General features: G+C 41.4%; 2 protein-coding genes across 3 annotated transcripts; both read left to right on the forward strand.

Moving 5' to 3' along the window:
• On the forward strand, positions 563–4,125 carry LOC8082246 (26S protease regulatory subunit 8 homolog A). Its single transcript, XM_002437191.2, has 8 exons — positions 563–843; positions 1,467–1,564; positions 2,057–2,281; positions 2,364–2,426; positions 2,533–2,696; positions 2,841–3,093; positions 3,191–3,301; positions 3,696–4,125. The coding sequence occupies exons 1-8, from the start codon at positions 639–641 to the stop codon at positions 3,834–3,836; spliced, it is 1,260 nt and encodes a 419-aa protein (XP_002437236.1). The 5' UTR covers positions 563–638; the 3' UTR covers positions 3,837–4,125.
• Positions 11,488–14,517, forward strand: LOC110430916 (elongation factor 1-alpha). Of its 2 annotated transcripts, none has more exons than XM_021449137.1 (3): positions 11,488–11,636; positions 12,257–12,741; positions 13,398–14,517. In XM_021449137.1, the coding sequence occupies exons 2-3, from the start codon at positions 12,280–12,282 to the stop codon at positions 14,277–14,279; spliced, it is 1,344 nt and encodes a 447-aa protein (XP_021304812.1). In that variant the 5' UTR covers positions 11,488–11,636; positions 12,257–12,279; the 3' UTR covers positions 14,280–14,517. The 2 variants fall into 2 exon arrangements, with proteins under 2 accessions (XP_021304812.1, XP_021304813.1); XM_021449138.1 differs by having other exon boundaries at positions 11,493–11,636; positions 12,260–12,741.

Here is a 17,850-nt window from a genome sequence, read left to right on the forward strand (position 1 = left end):
TTTAGTGTTTTCTAATAACAACCCAAAAATAGAAATTTTGGGGTGTTATACATTGGTAGTGTAACTTAGCATGAGGTAATAAATATTTAAACAAGAGTTGATAAGGAGTAACATGTTTAGTTGAGTTTTTTGAGATAATACAATCATGTTCGCTTACTTATCTACCGAATCTATCAGCTATTTAGTAATATTTTTCTCTTATAATAAATCAGTGAATAATGCTTTTAGCCATAGTTTTTTTTATCAACAAGTAAACATTAGAAGCTACATATGTAGGTAATACAGACACGCGGCCACGTCCTACAAGCCCAGGCCCGAGAGTCGGAGGCCTTATTCAATTTGGTAAAAATTTTTGATTTTGAAAACGGTAGTACTTTTATTTGAATTTGAATTTAACAATTATTGTATAATTATGGACTAACTAGTCTTAAAAGTTTCGTCCTACAAATTATAGATGAACTATATCATTAATTATTTTTTATATTTTTAATGTCACAAAAAATCTTAATTTTTTTTTTTACTAAAAGGCCGGAGTCCACGAGCCCAGGAGAGCAACAGCTCCTCCTCGAAACCAAATTCGAATCGAACAAATAAAAACATCCGCGGCGAACGGGCGAAGTGGCGAACTGAATCGCGCGATGGCGACGGTGTCGATGGACATCCCGAAGCCCTCGGCGCTGACGGCGGCTGGACACGAGGCTGCCACGGCGAAGACGAGGGGCGGCGGCGAGGGGCTGGGGAAGTACTACAATCAGCACATCCAGGACCTACTCCTCGCAGTCCAGCAGAGGATCAGTGACCTAAGCCGCCTAGAGGCCCAGAGGAACGATCTCAACTCCCAAGGTAAGCGTGCTGGTTCCCCCGAAACCCTAGACTCTCGTCTCTATTCTAGCGCTTACTTAGGTGGTTTCCTCGCTTGCTCTGATTAGGGCGTGTGTGAAGTAGGGTGCCCAAAAGACGATCCACTGAATTGTGTTTTCAGTTTTATTTTGGAAAAACCGGAATTGTAGATGTGCGAAAGTCATGTGGATCAGGTTTAGAATTGAAATCCCCCTTAGCAATGGGAATTCGATTTTCATGTTTCATGTTGGAGATTGGAGATTGGAGATTGCTGAATTTCGCTAGTGTGTAGTCCCGATGATGGTTACACCTCTTTCAGAATTGAAACTTGCCTTTGCCTATTACTTGGACTGCAGGTCATTAAACTCAGTTCAACTAACTGCTGAAAAGTGAAAATCTCCTCGCTTTTACAGTTGCACGCTGCTTCTGCGGAGAAATTTCCTTGTTGCACGTTTGCATTTGTTTGCTCTCTACATTAGCATTCATGAAATCCTCTCTGTTAGATGAGGTGTTGGTGCTAGATGTTAATGAAGGGAGTATTGTGTAGACAGAATTCTAATGAGGATTTTGGAATGAACTATGTTATTTCTTACAATCATTGATAACTCTCAGCTTTTGTGTTGCAGTTAAAATGTGCAGGGAAGAGTTGCATCTGCTTCAGGAACCAGGTTCACATGTTGGTGAGGTTGTGAAGGTGATGAGCAAGTCAAAGGTTCTAGTGAAGGTACATCTCTTCTCTTCCTTTGGTTTTTAAATGTGGCGTATGAACATCCCAGTCTTGCTTTGGCATAGTAGAAGAGGCACAATATTTCATTCATGGCAATATGTGAAAAAGAACAAATACATCCTTTCTAATCCAAAGTATGCTGTAAAAAAAATACACGCGAACAAGGATAGATATTATGCAAATACCTAGTACTTGGTCTATGCAAAATATTAGAGAATATAATAGAAACTGGAATGGTGCTTTATCTTAGATTTCAGAATCGGACACTCATTCTTTGACATGACATTCTACTTATAATTTCTGTGAAAAATAGCAATAATTCAAGCTGATGCCAATTTACTGTTCCTCTTCTCTCTGGTTTCTTTGTTTTACATAGTCCACAGTATGATCATTATCATAGCAGATGTATTTGTGTTAGCATGTATGTTTTGAATGGGACTGAGTTTCCACATATCCTACTGTACCTAACTGGTTATGGCAATCTCTCAGGTGCATCCAGAAGGCAAATATATTGTTGATGTTGATAAAAGTATAGATATTGCAAAGCTCACACCTTCCACACGAGTTGCTCTTCGAAGCGGGAGCTATATGCTTCATGTTATTCTGCCCAGCAAAGTCGATCCATTAGTTAACCTTATGAAGGTTGAGAAAGTTCCTAATTCTACATATGATATGATTGGTGGTCTTGATCAGCAAATTAAAGAGATCAAAGAGGTGTGTAAAGAATTTCATTGTACAGTACATTTTGTTGTTTTGCCCTTCTGCTAGCACTCTGGCTTAATAACTCAATCTTCAGGTAATCGAGCTTCCAATAAAGCATCCTGAGTTGTTTGAGAGTCTTGGGATTGCCCAACCAAAGGTTAGGGTTTGTTTACAGGAACCTTTATATATGTCTTTTTTGTATCACTCAAGTATTTTATTCTGTCGATAATACTATATTGATATTTATCCTACTCATCTTTCAGGGTGTCATTCTCTATGGCCCTCCAGGTACTGGAAAAACATTACTTGCTCGTGCAGTTGCTCATCACACAGACTGTACCTTCATTAGGGTGTCTGGTTCTGAGCTGGTTCAGAAGTACATTGGAGAGGGTTCCCGGATGGTTCGTGAACTTTTTGTGATGGCTAGGTACACATTCTCAGTTTATGTTCTAGTAAAATCATCACTCATCACCATCAGTGTTACTTCAGTGGGATTCTAAGATAAATTGTTGTGATAAATGCTGCATAGTTATAGTCCAAGATGCTTAATTATCTCATTTTGTCTTGAAAGGGAACATGCACCATCCATTATATTTATGGATGAAATAGACTCCATTGGATCGGCTAGGATGGAGTCAAGTGGCAGTGGTGATAGTGAGGTTCAGCGCACCATGCTTGAGCTTCTAAACCAACTTGATGGTTTTGAAGCAACGAACAAGATTAAGGTTCTCATGGCAACAAACAGGATAGACATTTTGGATCAAGCCCTCCTGAGGCCTGGACGTATTGACAGGAAAATTGAATTTCCAAATCCAAGTGAAACTGTAAGTCATGCAGTACTTGTGCTAACAGTTTTTTATTCAAGTTTTCAATGCTCGCATGGCTGCTGACTTTGACTAACCTATAATCTTCCGTTCTCAGTCCCGCTTTGATATTTTGAAGATTCATTCAAGAAGAATGAACTTGATGCGCGGCATTGATCTGAAGAAGATAGCTACGAAGATGAATGGAGCCTCTGGGGCAGAGCTGAAGGTTTGTATGATCCTAGTTTACAAAGCATGCCTTACCAAGAGAATTTGCATTCAGAATGGAACAATACACACTTACACAGTAAAAACATTAAACAACTTCTTTTAGCATCTGCAAAAATTCAGAAGCCCCAGGTTGTTATCATGTTAGTTCATGTATGTAGTTAAAATTCCATCCACGCAAGATTTGGCCTGGGTAGCAAGGGTAAATGTAGCAGTTGTCTAGATTCACCCTCATCATTTTAGCCTCTGCAATTAGCCATTTAGGCAGAACTTTGGTCAGTTTTATCTGTGTCGCAGCCATTGCTCACCCTTTGTGCACTGGAAGTGTCAAAGGTGCAGATACCATAACTGTTATGGTACACTACTCACGCTGATTCTACCTTGTGGTTTTGCAGGCTATTTGCACAGAAGCAGGAATGTTTGCCCTTCGGGAAAGAAGGGTGCACGTCACCCAGGAGGATTTCGAGATGGCAGTGGCAAAGGTGATGAAGAAGGATACAGAGAAGAACATGTCTCTGCGGAAGCTCTGGAAGTGAGGGGCTCGTGTCTCTGCGCCAGGCTTACACTGCCATGTCCAAACAGCTGAAGCCCCGGCTGCGCGTTGCCGGATTTTCTGTTAGACTCTGGAAAAACATTTCTGGAGCTCGGAAGCTGAAACTTAACAATGTCGTTGTGTAGCAGCTTTATTAGAAGTTAAATTATTGATTTATTGAATCATTATTAAAGAGGCTTGAGATGGAGATCAGCCATGCTAATGTGCTTCGCCGTGCTGTCACTTTTTATAGTCCAAACTAAATGGTATGGAAAGTAAAATGATCAAATAGAGATATGTTCTCTTATTCAAACTCACAAAGGTTACATTTCAGGACAGTGTAGGTCCTTTTATAGGACTCACAAACAACACTGAGGGATAACACTATCCCATATTATAGTACATAAACTGCACGGAGTATTACAATTTAGGCTTTGTTTAGATCCAAAAAGTTTTTTGGATTTTGACACTAGCACTTTTGTTTTTATTTGGCATACATTGTCCAATCATAGAGTAACTAGGCTTAAAAGATTCGTCTCGCGATTTACAGGCAAACTGTGTAATTAGTTTTTGTTTTCATCTATATTTAATGCTCTATGCATGTGCCGCAAAATTCGATGTGACGAGAAATCTTGAAAAGTTTTTTGTTTTGGGGGTAAACTAAACATGGCCTTAAAGTACAAGCCAAATTGGCCTCTTCACTATTGTACTGCTAACTTTACTACTACAGCAGTAGCAACTGAACTCACTTCATCTTGGCCAACTTGAACTGCCAACTTGAACTCGTCTTAGGATGAAGAACTCACCTAATCAACATAGTGGACTTCCTCTTTCTTGATGGAGGAAAAACTCAATCGACACCAAGAGCTCACCTTGTAAGGGTGGAGAACACAAATAATCGAAACCCTGAATTTGTCAAGACAGAGAACCTGCATTTCTCAAGACAAAGAGAACGCAACTAATCAACGTTTTGAACTTCCAATCTTAGGATGGAAACTCAGCTTATCGATATCCTAGACATATTCCCTCTTAGGATGGAGAACTCAACTAATTGACATCATGGAGTTCCTTGGATGGAGAACTCCACTAATCAACACCCAAATTAAAACAAACTGAACTTAGGACAGTGTACACATTTTCTCAATGCCCTGAAGTTGATTCTAAATGAAATCAATGTCAAAGCGAGCGAGCCTCGGCCATAAGTAAAGTCAGCTCATCATATTCATCTTCTTGCTTCTCTGCAATGTATGCCTTCCCTTCTTTCTTCTCCAAGGGACAATCATAAGAGTAATGACCAAAGTTCCTGCATTTAAAACACTTCACCATTTTCTCGTCGAATTTTCTATTGCGTCCATTAGCCTTTGCTCCTTGGTTCTCCATTCAGCCCGAGTCAACAAGAGATTCTCCTCGTCATCATCAACTCTCTTTTTTGGAAAATAGGTTTCTCATGCTTTATTTGCATAGAGCACATCAACATTTGGAGTACGTCCTGACGTATTCTAGGCGCGACCACCAATTTAGCTCTTGTTTCTAGACTCCACAAAGAGATTGTCAAGTAACAGATTATTACAAGTATCTGACACTGCACTCGCTAACGCAACAACTCTTCATTCTGGTGTGAATTTGCAGTGTTGTAATCCTCCTCCCAAGGTTGAGCAGCCAATTGTACCCCACTTGATATTTGCATCGCTTCCCTGGTCATTGCCAGCATAATCTTGGAGCTTGATTTGCTCTTCTCTCCAAACACATCACCAGACCCTCGACCTCTGTTTGCGGTTCTAGCTTGAGCAGCACCAGTTATTTCTTTAGAGTTCCAGCTATCTTCAAAGCCTTTTCTCTCCCATCCATGCAACTCTCTAAAAGCATAGATCATTTCATAATTTCCAAAGACACCAAAGCACAACATATGTCACAATGTTAGTAACAATATGTTTCTTATTTGCAAATCAAAGACGAGCCTATATATGATTCAAAGTCAACCATTAGGTTGATAAGCATCAGTTCAGAGATTAATTTCCAAATCCTCATAGCCACACAACAATTGAAAGATGAATGGGAAGTGGATTCTAAATTAGAGCAGATCAAACATGTTGCATCTTTCACTGATCTTTTTTAGCTAATTTATGCCTAGTTGCCCGTTTATTATTTGCTACTAGGAGCCATAGAAAATTTTGCACCCAGGGTGAAACATGATATTTCCAAATAGTGTGTACAAAGTCAGTTTTACACCATATGACAAATTATTGCGTGAAGGGATTGCACGGAATAAGTTTCTAACTCACACCACATGGTCCCTTGCTGGTTATCAATTACACATAAATGCTAAAATTGAATAGCCAAACTTGAATTCCCAACAAGCTATCTTTCCTAAATCTATCCTTTTTTTATTTCCAAAAAAATTGCCTATTTGGGTTGCTTGAACGGTCCAAAAGAATAAAGGACCCTTTCCAAAAGGGAGACGAGCCTTTATTATTAGGACAAAAAATGTTTAGTCTATTAGATCTATACTAGCAAACATGCCCGTGTGTTGCAATGGGAGAAAAAGTGACACATACTTATATATATGTTTCCTCTTTTTATAAATTTTTGAGCTACTATAATTAGTTCTGTTATGACATCCAAAATATAAGCAAATGTTGGCAATAATATGATACTATATAATTAAGCTTGTATCAAATTAAAATAAGGGTTTGATAAACTTTTACTCGTATTGCTAAGCAAAAACATTTGCTTGTAGATATAATTAAGTTTATTTTTTATAATATCAATATATGATAGTATAGTTAAATATCAAATTTCATGAATTCTTAAGAAGGCACGTAAAAATCTATTGATATCAAAGGCTACGATGATTATGACAGAAGCCGCTCCCGATTTTCCACATAGGTTCATTTTCGGCGATAGCATTGGTGAAAGCCTAAGTTTGGTTTTGGTAATTAATGACACCAAGTTGTTAATGCCTTGTGTTTAAATGATTTGAGTTAGGCATAGCAACACATGTGATGAAGGCGTATGGTGGCATGGAAAGGTGGCCACATGATCACAAAGGGATGAAGCATAAAGTGAAGATCATGGTGATTGACGAGAAGCAAAGTTATCAAGGCAAAGGTATAAACATAGGGTTTTACTTTTGCCGGTCTAAGATGAGTAGAGAAGTGATTGACCGGGTTTAGGATAGATAGCCGACTATCAAGAGGGGAAATCACGGTTATCTCTCGAATCAAGTGCTACTAGGTCTACATCTTAAGCATATGCATTAGGATCTAGTAAAGTGCTAACTTAACTCTTTTGGAAAAATGTTTGTGAAAAGCTAACACACATGCACTTTGGTGATGGACACTTGGTGGTGTTAGCACATTTGCAAAGGAGGTGGAGTTCCTAAGGTTGAGAGGGGTTTGTGTTCCTCTCTCCCTCCCGCCGAGCTTGCGAGGCACGATTCAGCGCTTTTGAGAAAAATAAGTGTATATTTTCTATTGTGCCGGTGGGAAATTTGGAGAAGTCACGGGAGTGTTTTCTCACTGAGAAACACTCACCGGGCGCTGAGTGCGGAGGCACCGGACGCTGGCTGCAGAGTCCGGTGTGCTTGACCCTGCTAGAGTTGAGCACCGGACGCACTCTGAGAGCGTCCGGTGATTAGCGTCCGGTGTGAGGAGGTTTTGCAACCCTCTCTGCGCTTTAGTCCGGTGAGCACCGGACGTTACCGGTGCTTAGCGTCCGGTGACCCGCAGATTTGCGGAACTCTTTGCGTATGAGTCCGGTGTGCACCGGACGCGTCCGGTGTGGACCTGCAGAGCGTCCGGTGATCCGTAGGTGACCGTTAGGATCTGACACGCGAGATCCAAGAAGGACACGTGGCCAACCCCTGAGCACCGGACGCTGGGGGTCGAGCGTCCGGTGATCACTTGGTAGCGTCCGGTGCCCTCGATTTTAGCCCAGTGAAAATAGCCAACGGCTAGTTTTTGAAGGGGGGCTTATAAATAGTTGGTGGCCGGCTTTGGGGGGTTAACTCATGCATATTTGATTACTTGTGACATACTTTGAGCTAGAGAACACTCCCTCCACTCATCTCCTTGCTTGATTGCTCATCCTAGTGAGATTGAGTGAGATTCAAGTGCATTGCTTTGAGAGTTGCATTTAGTGGCACTTGATTCTTGAGTTTGCTGCGGAATTCTTGTTACTCTTGGGTGTTTCCCGACGCCCTAGACGGCTTGGAGCAGCGGTAGTGTTGAGCTCGTGATTGGAGATTGTTTCGAGCCACACCAAGTGGTTTGTGAGGGGTTCTTGAGCCTTCCCCGCGGGAGATCGCAATTGGCTACTCTAGTGGATTGCTCGTAGCTTGGAGGATCCCCATCTTGTGAGTGGATGTGCGGCACCTGCTGAGGGTTTGGCTTTGGTTTGCCAATTCGCTCGTGATCCATCAAGTGGGTGTATCGCCACAACGAGGACTAGCTTGCCGGGAAGCAAGTGAACCTCGGTAAAAAATCTTGTGTCATCTCTTGCCGAGGATTCTCTTGTGATTGTGAGTGATTGATTGGATATATCTCTACTCTACAACATTGGTATAACAATCTCTCTCCACTCCTACTTACTTGTATACCTTGCTAGTTGTTTAGCTTGTTTAATTTAGTCTTCTTGTTTAGTAGTGTAACTAGCATTCTCTTGTTGTTGTGCTTTAGTGTTTAGCTTTGTACTAGTTTGTATAGGTGGCTTGCATAGCTTAGTTGAACTAGTGCTAGAATTGCATCGCCATTTGTTTTACTAACTCACTTGCTTAGTGAAGTTTGTAAAAATTTTAAATAGGCTATTCACCCCCCTCTAGCCATTTTGACCTTTCAATTGGTGCATACTTACAAGTGGCACATTTATCTCTACTATAATTGAAATATTCTCCAGGCAAATAACACCTGCAAGATCAACGACTCACAGCACATGTCCTACAGATTTGACGGCCCAGATTAGAAGTATGATCACGACCTTACACACGCACACCTCCGTCAATCGCAAAAAGGCCGCAACACACGCGCGTCCATCATCCTGCCGGCCTCCTCCAGGATCGCATCTGTGTACCAACGGCGATGGCAGCCGCCAACAAGTCCTGGCCCCTCAACAAGGTCACCGACGCCGCCCACTGGGACGCCGAGGACCTCTTCGGCCGCCTTTGCATCGTGGGCGACGCCGCTTTCCTCTCCTCTGGCTTCCTACCGTGCGACGCGCCGAAGACAACGCACTGGTCTGTATCTAGCCGCTACTCGGTGCCGCAGTTGGCCCACCGCGAGGGCGCGGACGTCGCCGTGATGTGCATCTCACGGCTGGGGCGCCGTCGTTGAGGCTGCGGCCACGGCAAGATCACTGTCGACGTCGGCCGCCTGTGCATCGTGGGCGACGCCGCTTTCCTCTCCTCTGGCTTCCTGTCGTGCGACGCGCCGAAGACGACGCCCTGGTCTGTATCCAGCCGCTACTCGGTGCCGCAGTTGGCCCACCGCGAGGGCGCGGACGCCGCTGTGCTGTGCATCTCACGGCGGGGCGCCGTCGTGGAGGCTGCGGCCGCGGCAAGATCACTGTCGACGCCTACCTCGATAGCAACAAATGCCATCTGAACGCCCGAAGGGAGCGGCTGCCGCTGGCGGCTTTCGCTCCCGTCCTCTCGTGCGGCATGGACGATGCGGCTCACGCCTGACGATGCCGTCGGCGGCGGCGCCGGATGACGACGCCAATGGCGACGTGCCGTGGCTCTGGAAGCTTTTCGCAGATCAGCTGTGCCGCCGCCTCTTTCTCTCCATCTGCCACCACAGCGACGTGCCGATGTTGCCCAGCTTTGTGTGCCTTCCTGTCGACCTACAAATAGCGATCTTGTGTAGCTCCACGTCGCCGACGATGTCGCGATGATGGAGTGCGCTAGCAAGGAGCTGAGGTGCCTCGTCACCGACCACGACGCCATGCTCTGGAAGGCTAGGTACGAGTCCATTAGATCTCTGAACTCCCGTCGTCAGCAACGTGTCGAATACAGACCACCACCGATCTTCTCCAACAAGGAACCACCATACTTCACCGACGAGGACATGCCATTGATGAGCTGGAAAGAGAGGTACGCGATGGCTAGATGGCAGCCAATGGTGATGTTAAGTTGGCGGTTCAAGACGACTCCCATGCCGACATGGAAGCCATGGGTGCCGTCTGCAAAGAGAGCAAAGCTACATACCATTATAGATATGGTGCGCCGACGTTGTGGGCAACATATTTCACCGCAACACCATGATCATCGACCAGAACAACCGAGGACAGTTGTGCGGACAAGTAGTGATCATGGATGGAGAGGCACCACCGTTGATGACAGAAGGAGCAGGAGAACGATGGGGACGGTGGTGTTGTGCAGCAAACCCTATAGGAAGGGGAACGGTGTTGGTGCGGTGCACTCGCCGTCTTCCCGGCACCGATGGAATCACCGGTGACGGCGGTGTGGTCACCAGTTTCTGAACAGGCATGAGTCGAGCTCGAGGTCTTTTTTGCACTAATAATCAGGTCCTTCATAGCAGTAATTCTGCCGTATTTTAATACTCAACTCGGTAATTGCATTGCTTATTTTTGTCAGGTTGTAAAATTTCTCCGTAGTTCTTGCTGGAAAAATACTTTGCTTAATTTACTATGTTGGTTATTGTTCCCTGACGACTTGTTTCCGCAACCTCAATTTTATTACTCCCACAATTCCAAATTATAAGACATTTTATCTTTTAGATTTTTGCTATGCATTTAGATATACACTATCTCTATCTCTACTATAATTGAAATCTTCTCCAGGCAAATTCCACCTGCAAGATCAACAATGTTCTGTGAGTAAAACCTAAACTAAAAAACATGTTGTGGCTTATAACTATTAGGAATAGATTTTTTTTTCTCTTTTTTCTGTTTGGATTTGGATTAGAAATATGAGATAATTTGAATTGGAATTTCTAACTATAGGTATAGGTATAGATTTGATGTCTTCAGTTCTAGTCTATATAATATTAGAGTGTAACTGGTATCTAATAAATGTCTGTATGAGCATAATTGTTGGCAACGGATCTAGTGCAAACTCATCTCCCGTGCAAACTGTGCAAACTCTAATCGGGGCCGCAGGATGTTGATCCAAGGAGGCGCATGAGAGATGTAGAAGGAGGAATTTGTAAAAGTGTGATTAAGAGTGGGCGGTTAAGTGCAAAATGACTCAATCTCTCCGCGCCCTTGGATCAACATCCTGCGGTCCATATTAGAGTTTGCACAGTTTACACAGGAGATGAGTTTGCACTAGATCCGTTGCCATAATTGTTTCATGTAAATTAAACTAGTTCATAAGTACCGGCATTCGTCAGGGTTCCCCTTTTACTAAGTCAGGAATATGATAACCTTTGACATTCTACTTTTGCTTAATGAAACACGTATCGCAATGATATGCTCGTAAAAAAATAATAACAAGCATAAATTCAAACTTCTTTAATCTAGCCTCATACCTTCCATCTCTTACTTACTGTAGTTTAATTTAATTTGCTCACGACGCCTCATCCTTCAATGTTTTATTTCTGTTAAGATTAGATATGTGTTTTTTGTTCATTTGTGGCCCATGAAGTGATTTTTGGGCCCAATAGCCCATTCATCCGTGCCCTAACCCTAGGGCGCCTTCCTTATAAAAACCTAGCTCTATCCTGTTCTCAAACCTTCAAACCCTCAGACGCAGTCGGCCGCCGCAGACCGGGAGAAGTCGACACGCCGCCACCGTATCCTCAGATCAGCGGCGGGCCGTAACCACGCCACTTTGCTGCCGCCCGACGAGGTATTCTGCCGCACGCGCGCGCGCTTCTCTTCCTTCTCTTTTCGCTGTGCTTTGAGCTTGTTCGTTTGATGCGCTTTGAGCTTGTTCGTTTGATGCCCAGATCTACTGGGTTTGTCGTCTATGGGTGATGAGCTGAGCCGAATCATACACTGGATTTCAAATCCAGTGTTGTTTTCGCCTCCGCTACCTGTATTTAGTGTCTATGTGTAAACTTGGTTGCAGTTTGCAACTGATTTGTCGAGCCATAAATTATATAACCGTTGCGTTGTTCTAGACTAGATCCAGATTCCGATCTATGATATTACGTGGCTGAGGCACTTCAATTCTGTTTTGTGCGTATGAACTGAGCTGATTCATGTTCTGGAGTGCTAATCCAAGTTTTCCTTTCGCCGCGTGATCTACATGTATATGTACTCCGTATATAAACTTGATTGCAGTTTGCAACTGATTCTCGGCCATAGATAATTACTGTTGCGTTGTTAATTAGATCCAGTTTTCCATCTCTGATATTACGTGGGTAGGGTACTTCGACTTTGGATTTTCTGGGGTTTGTTTGATTACTGTTTTATTCCCGTATATTTATTCTAACTGTTTTTATCTGCTATTTTTTATGTAATCAGCAGCGTAACAGTTGCCTTAAGCCATGGGTAAGGAGAAGACTCACATCAACATTGTGGTCATTGGCCATGTCGACTCTGGCAAGTCGACCACCACTGGCCACCTGATCTACAAGCTTGGTGGTATTGACAAGCGTGTGATCGAGAGGTTCGAGAAAGAGGCTGCGGAGATGAACAAGAGGTCGTTCAAGTATGCGTGGGTGCTTGACAAGCTCAAGGCTGAGCGTGAGAGAGGTATCACAATTGATATCGCCCTGTGGAAGTTTGAGACCACCAAGTACTACTGCACTGTCATTGATGCCCCTGGACACCGTGACTTCATCAAGAATATGATTACGGGTACTTCCCAGGCTGACTGTGCTGTTCTTATCATTGACTCCACCACTGGTGGTTTTGAGGCTGGTATCTCCAAGGATGGCCAGACCCGTGAGCATGCTCTCCTTGCTTTCACACTTGGAGTGAAGCAGATGATTTGCTGCTGCAACAAGGTATGATTCCAGGAATTCCTGTCTAGTCTGCTTCATGATCTGAGATGCCTGTAAATTTGTGCTTCAATAGTCTAGGCTTCCCTCAATTACACTGCCTTCAAGTTGAATACCACATTTGTTTTCTGATTCAATAACTAATGTTGGTTGTATTCTAAATTTGGCAAAATGAAACACTGTTTACTTACATTGAAAAAGTCTGCTTCCTACATGTTTATTTATGATAGCAATTTTTCTGCATCACTATGCATTCTGCATTACTTTGCATAATCCAGTATAATTTTTTCAGGATTTTTTTCCCATTTGGCGATTTAACTTTGTCATCCACCTTATTTTAGAAATTTTCTAAGTTGTTGGAATGTTTGCAATGCATATGTAATTAAAGGATATGGGTTTCCTTAAATGTCTGTATATGATTGCAGTAGTTAGTTTACTTTGCTTTATATTTTTACGTCCTGCACGAGTTAGCATGATCAAATTTGTGAAGTATGTTTATCTGCCTGGTGGTTATTTCTATTGACCCCCAACAAATCTCATTCCAAGTGTAGTTGACCAGTTAGTTTTGATTATTATGTTCTTTGAGTTTTACTGTTCGCTTGCTGTTTAGTTAACCTATCTCAATCAACTAATGATATTGTTTTGGTTTTGCTGTGTTACAGATGGATGCCACGACACCCAAGTACTCGAAGGCCCGTTATGATGAGATTGTTAAGGAAGTCTCTTCTTACCTGAAGAAGGTTGGATACAACCCAGACAAGATCCACTTTGTTCCCATCTCTGGTTTTGAAGGTGACAACATGATTGAGAGGTCCACCAACCTTGACTGGTACAAGGGCCCAACCCTGCTTGAGGCTCTGGACTTAATCAATGAGCCAAAGAGACCTTCAGACAAGCCCCTGCGTCTCCCCCTTCAGGATGTGTACAAAATTGGTGGTATTGGAACTGTTCCTGTGGGACGTGTTGAGACTGGTATCATCAAGCCTGGTATGGTTGTCACCTTCGGTCCTAGTGGCCTTACAACTGAGGTTAAGTCTGTTGAGATGCACCACGAGGCTCTCCAGGAGGCCCTTCCTGGTGACAATGTTGGCTTCAATGTTAAGAATGTTGCTGTGAAGGATCTGAAGCGTGGGTATGTGGCCTCCAACTCCAAGGATGACCCTGCCAAGGAGGCGGCTAGCTTCACCTCACAGGTCATCATCATGAACCACCCTGGGCAGATTGGCAACGGCTACGCCCCAGTGCTGGACTGTCACACCTCACACATAGCTGTCAAGTTTGCTGAGCTTGTTACCAAGATTGATAGGCGATCTGGCAAGGAGCTTGAGAAGGAGCCCAAATTCCTCAAGAACGGTGATGCTGGTATGGTGAAGATGGTTCCCACTAAGCCCATGGTGGTGGAGACCTTCTCTGAGTATCCTCCTCTTGGTCGCTTTGCTGTCCGGGACATGAGGCAAACGGTGGCTGTTGGAGTCATCAAGAGCGTGGAGAAGAAGGACCCAACTGGAGCCAAGGTGACCAAGGCTGCCGCTAAGAAGAAATGAGGTGTCTGCTAGCTGGTTCTGTGTTTTCTCGAGGGATACCTAGTTGAAACTTAATATATCGTCATTGCTGTTATCGCGTGAGCAACTAAACTGTGCTGGCAATGTTTGTCTGGTCGATTGAGTATTGTTATTTTCGTTAAAACCAGGGTACTATTAAGACTCAATTTCTGTTATTTTTGTATCGAACATCGGGTGTTGGCCATATGTGGTTATGAGTTTTGTTACTACCCTTGTTGAAGTGTTTGCCTGTTTACTTATTTTGCTCGTCCTTGCCAGTCTGCTGGGTTCAAATTTCTCCTGCTCTTCGTTGGCGCATATCGAGTATTTTGAAATACTTGCGTTCAATTAAGTACTCAATATATCTCAAATTGTAAGTTGTTTGACTTTTTAAATATTAAGTTTGACCACTCGTCTTATTCAAAGTTTTGTATAAAATATCATTTTTTTTTGTATTGGTTTATTAATAAAAGTTCTTCAAGAATAATTTAAATTTGACTATATTTGTATAAATTTTTTGAATAAGACGAGTGGTTAAATTTGGTTTAAAAAAAGTTAAACGATTTATAATTTACAATTTAGGATGGAGGTAGTATTTTGAAATATTCTTCCGAAACGTCTTCGATGGCTTCAAAACCTATACTGCTTTCCTTAGTTTTAACTTTTGCATTCCATTATAGCTTCCCTTTAGTTTCACCATCTTTAGCCTTGATTAGCTGGGTGTGTGAAAAAAAATTTGGTACCGTAGCATTTATGTTTATATTTGACATTTATTATCAACCATGACTAATCTCATGATTTATAGGTAAGATTTACGTATTTAGTGCTCTACGTATATGTTATATGCTGAGATTCGATGTGACGGTAAATATTGAATAGTTTTTGGATTTTGGAGAAAACTAAACAAGGTCTTTGTCGCTTGCACTTCTAAAAAAACAATTGTCAGTAACTATATATTAAAAAATATTAATAGTTATAATAATTAATTAGTATCATTAGAAAGATTTTTGAATTTAGTGTAACAAATTTATTTGGAAATATAAATGTGCACGTATTTTTTATAAATCAAGTTAAATTTGTGGCACGTACACCAATGTCAACAATTTAAAAAGGATAGAGAAAGTAGATGATAGAGGGAGTAGATGTTATGAGAAAACAGACAAATAGAAAAACAAGAAATGACGATAGAATCAAATAAATTATAGAGAATAATAATAAAGCTTTAGTACTGATAAATAAATCATAGTAATAATAATAGTTTTTGTTTCCTCTATAAAAATACTCCATTCCTAAGTCGGTTGTTCCAAACAAGCACGATCCTTTGCTGAACGGCCTGCAGCCTGCTCCTACACTCGTCTGCCGCCAGCATGATGCTGTGCGCGTCGCGGGCGTCCTCGTTTACCACGTCCGGCGCGGCGCTCGCGCCTCCTTGGCTCCTTGCTGTGCTTCACCGCCACTCGCCATGCTCCCCGCGCTTTGCCGATGCCACCAGTGGCGGAGGGAAGGGGGGCCTGAGGGGGGCCTGGCACCCCCAAACTTCCCATAACTCCCTTAATACATCTTATAGATTAGATGTTTAATTATCTAATTACTTAGTTAATGATATTATCTGTACTAAGATTTTTATTCTTATTTTATATTAATCTCTAATAGTTTCTTATACAAATAGATATTTCTAATATTTTCTTCATATCTTTTATTTTTATTATTGTCTATCAAACATCAGTTTGTCCCCTACCACACACTCTAATTAGCTAGTTAATTGAAAATCAGCGTTTTTCTTGTTTAATCCTTCTGAATTGATCTCCAACAATGGAATCTATATTATTTAGCATTAGTCTTCCTATTATCTTTCTTATCTCCTATGTTTCTATCATTATTCGTCTAAACTCTAAACAATCATTTAGCCCGTTGTACTCAACTTTTAAATACTAACAGTGGTATGGTGTTTCTGTTTAACCTTCTATTTAAATGACCATTTTTACCTGTTTAAGTGATCATTTTGTCTAAGACTAAACGATATGTAACTAATTGTTTGTCATTTGATGTTAGGATCTAGTACTAATTAATTTTGCCCCCGTTTAACTACTTGTTTTTATTGTGATTTTTTTTCTGGGCAAAGAAATAGAATGATCAAGTGAAGGTTAGAGGCTTGAGACTCGTTAAATTTTTCTTTTATTTTTTTTATTTTTTCTGCTTTTTTGCATCGCAACACAAATGTTTATTTTGGTGCTATGTATACATTTGTCATATAATATTTTGATACACATGATTATTTTTGGTTTGCACGGCCCCCTATATTTAAATCCTAGCTCCGCCCCTGGATGCCACGCGCTACGGACTACGGTGTACGCATGATGTGGATGGCGTGCCGCCTGCGTGATGGCGCACGTCGTGACCTGCTCACTAGCGTCCGTGTCTTTTCGCAAAACGTGAGAAAAAAAAGTAACGCTTGACTCGCATTAGCGCCCAAACTATCCAGACGCGAACGCCCGGTATGGGGTGAGAACCAAGGTGCAGCGCCTGGTAGACTGACTGGACGGAGAAGCCCCGTTTTTAAATTTTATAAATAATCTATATCTATTACTTTATATATGTGTCTAAATATTTTATGTGATAAGTGTTAAAAAAACAATTCGAACCCTAAGTTCTTCGGTGGGAGAGAAAGTGAATTTAAATCTTCACGTACGGTGGACCAATGGGAGGAAGGAAAGTAGAGGATCGTCTTGCATGCTAGGAAAAATCAGGCTTTTTTTTTTCACAAAAATTTTCAAGATTCTCTATTAAATCGAATCTTGCGGCATATGCATCATACATTAATATACATGAAAAAAATTAATTATACAGTTTATCTGTAAATCGTGAAACGAATCTTTTAAGCCTAGTTACTTCATTATTGGATAATAATTGTCAAATAAAAACGAAAATGTTACTATGTCAAAATCCATTTTTTTTTTTGCAAACTGAACAAGGCCTCAATAAAGAATTTACTCAGCGTGGGAAGAATTAACCATTTTTTAGTGGCGGTGCCAAAAATTATACAGAGGAGTATAGGCTGAGCGTAGCTCATCTGTTAAGTTTTTTCAAGGTGCATTGGTTGCACTTACACCTTTGACTATACTAGTTAAGTATACGTTTAATAAAATATAATGAAATGTACGTACACATTTAGTAGAACCTAAGTGTTTTTATGTGATTTTATTGTCTAGTGACATAAAAAATGTACTCCCACCATACTAGAAATAAAGTTATTTTGGACAGTGGCACAGTCTCTAAAGCATAACTTTGACTTTTTGTTCTTATAAATTTTTTTATCAAAAAATAATATATGTATATTTTTACGAAAGTATTTTTGAAGACAAATCTATTCATATGGTTTTCACATTTCCAAACTCAACAACTTAAAAGTTATTCATGATTTATATTCCCAATGTTTAACCAAACCTTGTCCAAAATAACTTTATTTTTAGTATGGAGGGAGTATATAACAAGAATTTTTTATTATATCTTGCAAATATAAACATATCATATACGCTTATAAAGCAAAACCCTACTAGCAATTTTTTTGACATCT

This window comes from Sorghum bicolor, chromosome 10 (assembly GCF_000003195.3).
Source record: "Sorghum bicolor cultivar BTx623 chromosome 10, Sorghum_bicolor_NCBIv3, whole genome shotgun sequence".
NCBI classification, from domain to species: domain Eukaryota; kingdom Viridiplantae; phylum Streptophyta; class Magnoliopsida; order Poales; family Poaceae; genus Sorghum; species Sorghum bicolor.

What these genes read in the sequence shown, in the direction of transcription:
- LOC8082246 (XM_002437191.2), top strand. Translation starts at nt 639, where the DNA reads ATGGCGACGGTGTCGATGGACATCCCGAAGCCCTCGGCGCTGACGGCG. An exon ending in AAATTAAAGAGATCAAAGAG is followed by an intron (nt 2,282 to 2,363) that starts GTGTGTAAAGAA and finishes CTCAATCTTCAG; the next exon opens with GTAATCGAGCTTCCAATAAA. An exon ending in TTGGGATTGCCCAACCAAAG is followed by an intron (nt 2,427 to 2,532) that starts GTTAGGGTTTGT and finishes CTCATCTTTCAG; the next exon opens with GGTGTCATTCTCTATGGCCC.
- LOC110430916 (XM_021449137.1), top strand. Translation starts at nt 12,280, where the DNA reads ATGGGTAAGGAGAAGACTCACATCAACATTGTGGTCATTGGCCATGTC. An exon ending in TGATTTGCTGCTGCAACAAG is followed by an intron (nt 12,742 to 13,397) that starts GTATGATTCCAG and finishes GCTGTGTTACAG; the next exon opens with ATGGATGCCACGACACCCAA.